At 47.1% G+C, this 12161-nt stretch overlaps 1 protein-coding gene across 2 annotated transcripts in view; it reads right to left on the bottom strand.

The window, feature by feature from the left end:
- The window catches only part of MIA3 (MIA SH3 domain ER export factor 3), a 353545-nt gene that overhangs the window by 95616 nt on the left and 245768 nt on the right, over positions 1-12161 (bottom strand). For both annotated transcript variants that reach the window (XM_078649820.1, XM_078649821.1), the window contains exon 22: positions 10532-10567. In XM_078649820.1, coding sequence (XP_078505946.1) covers positions 10532-10567 — 36 coding nt within the window. The remainder of the gene's footprint in view (positions 1-10531; positions 10568-12161) is intronic.

Below are 12161 nucleotides of genomic sequence, written 5' to 3'. Positions count from 1 at the left end.
GATTTCCTGTGCTAGTCTGGATAGTTGGAGAGAGTGCGTCCCCCCCCTGTTTTTGAATATAATACATTGCTGTCATGTTGTCTGTTCTGATCAGGACTGCTTTGTTGGTAACATGTATTTGGAAGGCTTTCAATGCTAGAAACACCGCTAGTAGTTCTAGGTAATTGATGTGCAGTCTTTTTTCCTGCACACTCCACCTTCCTTGTACTGTGTATTTCTCCATATGTGCTCCCCATCCTGTGAGCGATGCGTCCGCTGTTATTGTCACCTGTGGAATTGGTTCTAGGAACGACCGCCCCTTGGCAATGTTTGTTGTGTTCCACCACTTCAGAGAGCGGTGTGTGCGGTCGTCTACCAACACCAGATCTGTAATCTGTCCTTGAGCCTGATTCCACTGTGTCGCTAAGCATTCTTGTAGCGGACGCATTTGTAGTTTGGCATATGGTATTAGCAGTATGCAGGATGACATCATCCCTAATAGCTGCATGAACACTCTTGCTGGTAGTGAGTGTTGTGGCTGGAATCTTTGAATGATTGTAAGCATTGTTTGTATCCTGACTGGATTGGGGTATACTTTGGCTTTTTCTGTGTCTATAGTAGCCCCCAGATATTGTTGAACCTTGCTTGGTTGTAGGTGTGACTTTGTATAGTTCACCGTGAACCCTAGCTGGTGTAGTAGCTGAATTGTCTTTTGTGTGTTTTGAAGACATTCCTCTTGTGACTTGGCCTTTATTAGCCAGTCGTCCAAGTATGGGAAGACATGTATTTGTTGTCTTCTTAGGTGAGCTGCCACCACTGCCAGGCATTTTGTGAACACCCTTGGTGCCGTTGTGACACCAAAAGGAAGGACTTTGAACTGATAATGTTGTCCTTCTACCACAAACCTGAGGTATTTCCTGTGGGCTTTGTGAATCGGGATATGAAAGTAAGCCTCTTTTAGATCCAGTGTAGAAAGAAAGTCCCCTTTCTTCAGTAAAGGAAGTACCTGTTAGAGCGTGACCATGTGGAAATGTTCCGAATTTATGTATGCGTTGAGAGGTCTTAGGTCCAGTATCGGTCTTAGAGACCCATCCTTTTTGGGAATTAGGAAGTATAGGGAGTATACTCCTGTTCCTTGTTGGTGCTGTGGAACCTTCTCTATGGCATGCTTTCCTAGCAGGGATAGTACTTCCTGCTTTAACAGTGTCAGGTGATCTTGTTTCATTGGACGCTGTTTGGGGGGGATGTTTGGTGGGGTAGATGTGAGTTCCAGGCAATAACCATGTTGGATAATTTGTCTCACCCACCTGTCTGATGTGATGTTTTCCCAGACAGGTAGGAACTGTGATAGGCGTCCCCCGACCGGTGTTATATGGTCTGGGGGGAGCTGTATGAAGTCACTGCTTTGGGGTTGGAGAGTTGCGGTTGTTGTTGTTTCCGCGACCTCTACCCTTGTTGTTGTTACCTCTGTAACTACCTCTAGAATTACCTCTGGGTGATGTAGGTGTAAAAGAGGTTTGTTGCTGGCTTGTACTTTTGGATCCTCCTCTATAGGTGGACCTACGAAAGGAACCTCTTTGTGTCAGCTGTTGCAATGCTCCCATTGATTTAGCCGTTTCCGTATCCTTTTTCATCTTTTCTAAGGCCTCATCTGTCCCTGTGCCGAAAAGTGTTTTTCCATCAAAAGGTTGGTTCAGTAACGATGTTTGTACCTCTTGTTTGAATCCTGATACCCTAAGCCATGCATGTCTCCTTAACATGATGCTTGTGTTTGTAGCTCTTGCTGCAGTGTCTGCTGCGTCTAGGGCGCACTTTATGGAAGTGTTAGTAATTAGCTTCCCTTCTTGTATGAGTTGATCTGCCCTCTTTTGATGTTCTTTAGGGAGATGTGTGATGAGTTTTTCTAATTCATCATAATGCGCTCTGTCATACCTTGCCAGTAGTGCTTGCGTATTAGCTATGCGCCAGCTGTTTGCCGCTTGAGATGCTACTCTCTTGCCAGAGGCATCTATTAGCTTAGACTCTCTGTCAGGAGGTGGAGCTTCTCCTGTAGATAAAGAGTTTGCTCTCTTACGCGCGTTTGTGACCACTAGTGAGTCTAGAGGAATTTGCCCTTTAATGTATATTGGGTCTTTTGGAGCTGCCCTATATTTCTTATCGATTCTTGGGTTCAGTACCCTAGCCCTCACTGGGTCTTTGAATATCTCTGATGTATGACTGAGAAGGCCCTTAAGCATTGGTAGTGTTCCTGATGTTCTTTGTGCAGTAGGTAGTGTTTCTAATAAGAAATCCTCTATTTGAGGTTCTGCATGTAGTTCTACCTTGTGATATGTTGCTGCTCTATTAATGAGTTGCGCAAAACCAGTATTATCATCAGGAGGTGAAGGTTTTGAAGGATACATTTCAGGGTCGTTATCGTTATCTGACCCTACATTGTACTCTTCCCATGGGTCTGCCTCCTCTGGGATTGTGTCTTCATCATCCCCAGGATGTTCCCCCTCCCCTGTGTCACTCTCTACATCTGTTGTAGGTGTAGATGGCCGTGTGGGAGGAATATTTGGTCTATTGTGAGGAAGAGGAGAAGATGGTGTGTGTCTAGGTTTTGGAGAAGGGGGAGGAGTTGTATTTGTCCCCATTGTTCTCTTCTTCGGATGAGTTTTGTCGTCCGAATGTTCATTCTTCCTCTTTTTAGGTAGTTCTGTGACTACCTTGCCAGTTTTTGGATCAATAAACAGAGTCTTTTGTTTAGGATCGGTCTTGTATTCCTGTGTCGGTACCGCAGTTTTCGGTTCCGAAAGGTGTTTTTTCTTCTGACTGTCCATTTGTATTTTCGGCACCGAGATTTTATTCGGATCCGATGTCTTCGGTATCGAAGATGTCCCCGGTGTCGAGGGTGTTTTCGACGTCGAAACGTGTTTCGGTGTCGACATGGACTGCTTCGACTTCGAGCTTTCCTTGACTTGGAGCTTCGGTGTCGATGTGGTCCGTTTATCGGAACCACCATGATGGGAGACCGAGTGTTTCGGTTTCGGTTTCGTTGCCGGGCTCGAAGGCGGGGCGTCGGAAACTTTTTTCGGTTGTCTGACCGGGCTCGAGGGCGGGGTCGACACCGTGCGGGGTCTGTTCTTTGGTAAAGGGACGTCGTCACTCACGGTTTGTTGGACGTCGATTTCCTGGACGTCGGACTCGTCCACTTCAGACCCCGCCTCGTCGGCCTCTTCTTCCTCCTCTTCTGGGTGCTGGTCCTCGAACAGCTCCGGGATTGCTTGTGACTGCATTCTCGATACCTTGTGTCTTCGGGCTCAACGGTTTCTAATCGTCGATTTTGAAGAGAACGCTGCACAGGCCTCACAGTCCCTGGATTCGTGTTCAGGGGACAAGCAGAGGTTGCACACCTCGTGTAGGTCCTTGTGTGGGAACTTAGCACCACACGTTGGACATTTTTTGAATGGAGTCCTTTCCATGGACCCCGGGCTGGACTACTTCGAGTTTCTCGTAATCGTCGTCCTTCGAAACGCGTCGGTATGGAAGTGAAGTCGCGTTCGATAACAATACTGTCGAATTGGAAAGGGTTACGCACCGAATATGACCTTCTTTATCGAAGTCGGTCCGGAGCGCTTCGATCCTCATCCGAACCCGATGGCGGAAAAAAACAATCTAAGGATGGAGCCGATGCCCATGCGCACTAACACCAAGAGGAGGAGTCATCTATGACGACAAAGACTTCTCCAGAAGAAAACCAAGTGCAATCATCCAAGCCCAACACCAGATGGCGATCTATTCATAAATGTACCATCTGCAGCCCATATGCCTCGAACACACAATTACCTACCTGTTTTGAGTTAAGCCCCCAGTGCTGGCCCTAGGAGACTAGTGCTGGGTTACAAAAGTAACACAATCGTACTTTACCTGTAACCTAAATTTCCTCCCATTGAATAACATTGTCAGAATCACCTCGAAAAGTTTCTAAGTGTGAACTTTTAAAACAGCTTTATATTCAGGAAAAACCATCACTGTAACTAAAACGTTTTTGCTAATCTGGTTTCAGCTTAGACCACAGGACTGAATCTAAGATCTAGTCATGGAACTATCAAAGTAATCCATAAAATAATCAACTGTACTTTCCTATGAAAACCCATTGAGCTCAATGCCAGAGTGTGTTTCAGAAATGTGTAGCTGATTAGCTATCCTGTAATTATTGTGTGTACAAACTTATTGCTACTCTGCAAAGTATTTACATGACAGTACTCGTAACTTGAAAATAATATTTTTATAACTGTTGGTTCTAAACATAAAACAACTATATCTGAGGATATAACAACAATTGGCCTGGAGTTCAGTTCTTGAGTGTGTGAAACCTTTTGCTGACTAGGTGTGTACAACAAATGCTTTACACTGTCCTCTGGTACTGCCTTACTGCTCGACCAAGCTACCACTTTGGAGAATAAGGTCAGTTTTTACTTTAACCTCTGTTATACCTTTGGGGTTTGTGGACTCTATACACACTGTACTGCCTTATTGTCCAGTGTATATAGAGCCACTTTCTCACAGCCAGTCAATAGACATTAAGGGTACGCCTCATGCCGTGAAGAAGAGTGGGGGGGAGGGGAACAGACAGCAGTGTGCGTGTCCATAAAGGGCTCCAAAAAGAATGCATGTCTCTGGAGGTCCTTGGCGAGGATTGTAGGGATGTTGCCATCATCAACCAAAGCTAAATTTCCAGGGCTGCTGCATTATTGGTCTTTTCTAGGGAGAAGGTGAACTTGTAGGTAGAGAACATGGAGGTACAGAACAGGAGGGCAATTTTTGGGGCGTCGCCAGAACTGGGAATACAGTTGGATGAGAGTTTTAAAAGTTAAGGTGCAGAGAGAGTGTGACAGGCGGATATTGGGGGGTTGTGGTTAGAGAAAGAGATGCATATAAACTGTTTAAAGTTATTAGCTGGTTCCTTTGTGGTCAATAGTGATTAGGGACAAAGTTCAGTGTATTACGTTGTTGAAGATTCTAAATCTCTCAGCAGTAAGATACATCAATATACTGAATGGACCTCAACTAAAGAGGTTGGCAGAGGTGGCAAAGGAGTTTTGGGGTTTCTGTCTGGCAAGATTATACCAGCCTCAGTATATTTCTGGTGTAATGAATTGTGCAGTAGATGGCAATTCAAGTATTTTTGGAATTCTAGCGATTGGAGTTTGGATAGAGAGAGGTTCATGAAGATTCTAGATAATGTGAAGCCTATTCGAGGTACATCTATTTGCAATGCAATAGGTCTCGCATTAGGAAAGTGTGAGCTATTGGTATTGTAAATGACACATTTTTTTAATATGTGTTGGCTTTGAAAATATATAAATTAATAGCATTGATATTCACAAAGCCAATAGCTTATACTTTCCTAATGCGAGTCCTATTGGCTATGGCAATGCTTGTTGGTAGCAAGCAAGGACAGTGCTGTTGTGGTGCTGAGTGATGATGTGGTTGGGCTGAGTGATGTGGTGGTGTCCCCCGAGTGATGTGGTGGTGCCCCCGAGTGATGTGGGGGTGCCCCCGAGTGATGTGGGGGTGCCCCCGAGTGATGTGGGGGTGCCCCCGAGTGATGTGGGGGTGCCCCCGAGTGATGTGGGGGTGCCCCCGAGTGATGTGGTGGTGTCCCCGAGTGATGTGGTGGTGTCCCCGAGTGATGTGGTGGTGTCCCCGAGTGATGTGGTGGTGTCCCCGAGTGATGTGGTGGTGTCCCCGAGTGATGTGGTGGTGTCCCCGAGTGATGTGGTGGTGTCCCCGAGTGATGTGGTGGTGTCCCCGAGTGATGTGGTGGTGTCCCCGAGTGATGTGGTGGTGCCCCCGAGTGATGTGGTGGTGCCCCCGAGTGATGTGGTGGTGCCCCCGAGTGATGTGGTGGTGCCCCCGAGTGATGTGGTGGTGCCCCCGAGTGATGTGGTGGTGCCCCCGAGTGATGTGGTGGTGCCCCTGAGGGGTGCCCCCGAGTGATGTGGTGGTGCCCCCGAGTGATGTGGTGGTGCCCCCGAGTGATGTGGTGGTGCCCCCGAGGGGTGCCCCTGAGGGGTGCCCCTGAGTGATGTGGTGGTGTCCCCGAGTGATGTGGTGGTGTCCCCGAGTGATGTGGTGGTGTCCCAGAGTGATGTGGTGGTGTCCCAGAGTGATGTGGTGGTGTCCCAGAGTGATGTGGTGGTGTCCCAGAGTGATGTGGTGGTGTCCCCGAGTGATGTGGTGGTGTCCCCGAGTGATGTGGTGGTGTCCCCGAGTGATGTGTGGTGGTGTCCCCGAGTGATGTGGTGGTGTCCCCGAGTGATGTGGTGGTGTCCCCGAGTGATGTGGTGGTGTCCCCGAGTGATGTGGTGGTGTCCCCGAGTGATGTGGTGGTGTCCCCGAGTGATGTGGTGGTGTCCCCCAAGTGATGTGGTGGTGTCCCCCAAGTGATGTGGTGGTGTCCCCCAAGTGATGTGGTGGTGTCCCCCAAGTGATGTGGTGGTGTCCCCGAGTGATGTGGTGGTGTCCCCGAGTGATGTGGTGGTGTCCCCGAGTGATGTGGTGGTGTCCCCGAGTGATGTGGTGGTGTCCCCGAGTGATGTGGTGGTGTCCCCGAGTGATGTGGTGGTGTCCCCGAGTAATGTGGTGGTGTCCCCGAGTAATGTGGTGGTGTCCCCGAGTGATGTGGTGGTGTCCCTGAGTGATGTGGTCTCGCATTAGGAAAGTGTGAGCTATTGGTATTGTAAATGACACATTTTTTTAATATGTGTTGGCTTTGAAAATATATAAATTAATAGCATTGATATTCACAAAGCCAATAGCTTATACTTTCCTAATGCGAGTCCTATTGGCTATGGCAATGCTTGTTGGTAGCAAGCAAGGACAGTGCTGTTGTGGTGCTGAGTGATGATGTGGTTGGGCTGAGTGATGTGGTGGTGTCCCCCGAGTGATGTGGTGGTGCCCCCGAGTGATGTGGGGGTGCCCCCGAGTGATGTGGGGGTGCCCCCGAGTGATGTGGGGGTGCCCCCGAGTGATGTGGGGGTGCCTCGAGTGATGTGGTGGTGTCCCCGAGTGATGTGGTGGTGTCCCCGAGTGATGTGGTGGTGTCCCCGAGTGATGTGGTGGTGTCCCCGAGTGATGTGGTGGTGTCCCCGAGTGATGTGGTGGTGCCCCCGAGTGATGTGGTGGTGCCCCCGAGTGATGTGGTGGTGCCCCCGAGTGATGTGGTGGTGCCCCCGAGTGATGTGGTGGTGCCCCCGAGTGATGTGGTGGTGCCCCTGAGGGGTGCCCCCGAGTGATGTGGTGGTGCCCCCGAGTGATGTGGTGGTGCCCCCGAGTGATGTGGTGGTGCCCCCGAGGGGTGCCGTCCCCGAGTGATGTGGTGGTGTCCCAGAGTGATGTGGTGGTGTCCCAGAGTGATGTGGTGGTGTCCCAGAGTGATGTGGTGGTGTCCCAGAGTGATGTGGTGGTGTCCCCGAGTGATGTGGTGGTGTCCCCGAGTGATGTGGTGGTGTCCCCGAGTGATGTGGTGGTGTCCCCGAGTGATGTGTGGTGGTGTCCCCGAGTGATGTGGTGGTGTCCCCGAGTGATGTGGTGGTGTCCCCGAGTGATGTGGTGGTGTCCCCGAGTGATGTGGTGGTGTCCCCGAGTGATGTGGTGGTGTCCCCCAAGTGATGTGGTGGTGTCCCCCAAGTGATGCGGTGGTGTCCCCCAAGTGATGTGGTGGTGTCCCCCAAGTGATGTGGTGGTGTCCCCGAGTGATGTGGTGGTGTCCCCGAGTGATGTGGTGGTGTCCCCGAGTGATGTGGTGGTGTCCCCGAGTGATGTGGTGGTGTCCCCGAGTAATGTGGTGGTGTCCCCGAGTAATGTGGTGGTGTCCCCGAGTAATGTGGTGGTGTCCCCGAGTAATGTGGTGGTGTCCCCGAGTGATGTGGTGGTGTCCCCGAGTGATGTGGTGGTGTCCCTGAGTGATGTGGTGGTGTCCCTGAGTGATGTGGTGGTGTCCCTGAGTGATGTGGTGGTGTCCCTGAGTGATGTGGTGGTGTCCCTGAGTGATGTGGTGGTGTCCCTGAGTGATGTGGTGGTGTCCCCGAGTGAAGTATCCTCTTATTAGACCTGTAAACAAAACCCTCGCTATGTATATAACATTGATTAACAAAGCATGGGATGTGTTATGAAGAGAGACGAGTAGGCACAGATCAATACTGCAATGATTTTCTTAGCCAAGAATGGAAGTATGTCTGCGAGATGAAGAGAGGGTGGTAAATTGGATGAGGAGGATGAATGAATAGGAGACAGGAACAGTAAGTGCGGGAGAGGCGAGGGAGAGAGGAAAGAGGCGGAGGGGGCTGAGATCCAAGATCAGCGAGGGAGGAGGTTGGAGATAGGCCAAAATTCATAGGAGCAAAAGCAGCGAGCAACAGAAGTGAGCCTGCATGGAAGAGAAGAGCCAGGGCAAACAATATGAAACAACAAGATTGACAGCGAGAGAGGGGAAGAAACAGAGGTAAGGAGAGAGAGAGCTGGATGAAGAACAGACCATGAAAACAAGTAAATAAAGGTTCACGAGAGAGAGGCCAGCAAGTTTGGGAGCGCATTCCTTTGAAGTCTGATGGAGGGGGGCGCGGGAGCGGGGGAGCGGCTTCCTTTGAAGTCTGATGCCGAGGCTCAGACAAATTGTGGTGTGCGAGGGGGTGGGTGGGGGGGGGGTGCGGGAGAGCAAATAATGAGTGCGAGCCCGGTGCACATGGACTGGCCATAATCCGCATTCCAAAGCCCTCTGGCAGGCTTTCCTGGAGCCCCTACATAAGTCTCGCCGGAGCAATGCGCAAGCACATTGGCTATGCGAGACCTAAAAATATATTGAATACCCAGATGGAGCATTGCTTCAGTTGACATTCAGACGCAAAGCAGCAGGGTTTACGATTCTTTGACGTAGAATTGGGGTGGGGAGGGTGTATTATGTGTTTCCTCCATTTACAATAATTCCAAGATTATTAGTAAATAAGGGAAGTTTGTTGTTCGTGACTCTACTGTTGAGGTCACAGGTTTGGTTCCCATTGGTAATGGAAATAATTGTGGACTATCCGATTGTCTTAACTTGGTTGCCAGCGCGGTTGACAGGCCCTCACGAACAGTTTTACAAGATTGGTGTTAGAGGGTCATGTGTGGTTAGAGCCATGGAAGTAGAGTTTGGCAGGTGTCTAGCTTTTCTGAGGAAGCATCCAGACTTATTAGCAAAGTGTGGGATCCAAGAACAGATGAAGCATATACAAAGGCTTGGAGTAAATGGGTATGTTGGCGTCTGGTAAGGAATGATTGTGTCATTTAAACTGCAGTGGTAGTAGCTGTGAAATTTATTTAGCAGAATTTGTTGGTCAGGGTTAGGCTTATGAACTTTTATTGTTCCACCATGTCTGCCGAACGAGTTAGTTAAGTGTGTTCCACTGGGATAGACTATTTCAGTCCAAAAGTTGAGGAGGGGTGTGCGGGTGTAAAGGTTATCTTTGCCATACTATCTCTTTGTGGGACGTGAATCTGTGCTGAATGGGTGGGAATAAAATGAGTGCTTGTCTTTGAGGAGGCAGCCTATGAAGAAGACTATGATGTTGCGTTTGGTCTCGGCCATGTGTCAGACGTAAGGGCTTTGGAGATTATATCAAGGAGTTATCAACCTGAAGATGTTTCTATGTGAGGAAGAGAGCGAAGACTATGACGGGGAGTATAAAGATTGTGCAATATTAGGTGGTTGACTGTATAAGAGATGGTTGGTTAAGGGAACTAATGAAAGGTGCAGTCAGTGTTTGGTGCACATTTTGCAAGGGATGTAATAACATCAACTTTCATCTGTGGAGGTGGCTTGAGTGATATCTTTGGGTCAGCAGATTGGTCTTGTTAATCCGTTTTTAAGAGAATCTATTTTAAGCCTCTGGTTTCAGTAGCAGAGAATGTTGTAGCAAGGAGTTGAAGTGGCACAATATTGGCCTCTGTGCTTTACCATATAATGTGCTTTTTCACAGTGGTGTGGGTAGAAAATCACAATTTTAATAAAGACAACAAGGCTAATATCCCTCCTGTAGCACACCCAGAACCTTTCTTCTAATGAATTGTGTTGGATTTACCTTTTCAGGTTTTTCTTAGGAACATAGTAGGCAAAGATGCCCCAAGAGGGAGAGATCGCCTTATTTTTACTATGACAAGGCTGTAGAAATGCATACATCACATTGAGCAATACAAGGAGGAGGATGGATGCCTGTTCTGTGCCTTTGAAAAGTTTGGAATATTTCTATGGTTTTGGAATTTTCTTTAGCGTTTGCAATTGGTTGGATGGTATAAAAGTGGAAGGCTTATTATTGGCCTCAGTGTTTATCATGAAACCGTGATTTTCTACCGACCCCACTGCTGAGAAACGAATTTTCTTAGCAGAGACTCCAACACAAAAACAAGCATCTTTGTCTAGTGTATTTAAAAAAATATATTGTATTCATTGCGATGTCAATAGAAACTGTAATAAGAATGACAAAACCGGTTAAGGCGAATAAGGAATTAGAGCCTTAAAAACACATACCCAATTGTCGTGAGCCTTCTTCTCATGTGAAGCAATCTGTATAATTAAAAAAAGATAAGATATAAAAATAGAGGAAAGGTACAAAAAAAGTGAGCACAATATTAAAAGTCCATTCCAGAAATTAATATGTACACTTATGTGCAGATAGGAGGCATTGGTTGGGAATCTATTCCACAAAATATTCTACAACTGATGGGTTAATTAAACAACTACAAATAAATACAGTGTTGGGCAGTAGGGATGAAGAAACAGAGTACCCACTATTTCCTAACAAACTGTTTCAGAAACACTAACTTGTCTAGAAAATCTGGATACACCATTTAGCCAATTCAGTAAGCGATCAAACATTTTTGAGGCACTTAGATGGTTATAGATGGGGGAAGCCTTAGAACCCCTATGCTTGCAAGTATTCTAGTTCACCACAAACATTACTAATTTAAGAAGATGAGGCTTTTCAAAATACTTCTGAATCCTTTATACATGGAATGCAATAATGTCCCTACATAAGTACTGGCATATCACTGACCATTAATTAAAATTAAATTAAAAGAAGAGCCTTCATTTGAGGGTACACAAACGTCTTGCAATTGCCTCAGTAAGGGATAACCTTGATGTCATTTTGCTGAAGTTTTTGAAAACTCAAATTAGTCCGGTGAACAAAAACATCCATGATTTAAAATTGCATCTTCAAAGAATCAGCACAAGTGGAATTTTAAGATTAAGTGCACCTACATTAGTGGTAGACATTAAGTGTGGCAGATTTTCTGCCATTGTACATTTATGAGTGGGACAGGTAAGGGAAATGAACACTGGTACACGGTTATGCAAAATGCATGGAACTTCTACAGGTTTGCATGTCTGCAGGTATTCGCAGATGTTTTGCACAGCCATTCCAATCCTGGAAAAACTTGCAAAACGGACTCTTTAAATAGATTTAACTTTTAACTAAACAAATTAAAAGTGCAGGTAGACACCTTCACCCGACTCACACATGCAGCATTTCTGTCACAAGTACATTTTGTCCAGTGGAGTACTTCTGTAAACATATAGTGTTTGTAGCTTAGCAGAAGTATACTTGTGGGTGTTTGTAATTCAGCAATCTTCTCCCAAGTTAAGAGAACATCCAAAAAGAGAGATTTGGCATTCTGGTTCAAAGCAAGTGATTGCTCGAAATAAAAAGAACAGCTCTTGAAATATGGGAAAAAGTAGAGGTTGGAGAAGCCTCACCACTTTTCGGTCACCATTTACTCGGCTCTACTTAAAACCTTGTCTTTACATTAGCCCTTTAGGATTTGAGAGATGGTGACTAGGGGAGTATCCTGCACTAATGAACTGCTTTGTGAGGGATTGTGTTAAATCCTTTACGACGGTAAACAGACCTTTGGGGTGATGGAACAGGACAGACTCCAGTATGTTCAATAGCGACATTGGGCACTCCAAGCAAGTAACAAAGCTGCAGCCATGAGATAACTCATAGCCTTTGAAAAATGTTGGACCAGGTTTGAATCCACAAAAGGTCTAGTTTAAACGCTTTATGCCATTCTTATAATGGGGGGGGGGGTTACAATAATGGATATACCAACTGCAACGAAAGACAGCTGGGGAGGAAACTCCAGCTGTACAAGGAGGC

This window comes from Lissotriton helveticus, chromosome 6 (genome assembly GCF_964261635.1).
Source record: "Lissotriton helveticus chromosome 6, aLisHel1.1, whole genome shotgun sequence".
Lineage (NCBI taxonomy): Eukaryota > Metazoa > Chordata > Amphibia > Caudata > Salamandridae > Lissotriton > Lissotriton helveticus.
This window is presented reverse-complemented; position numbering and strand designations above follow the sequence as displayed.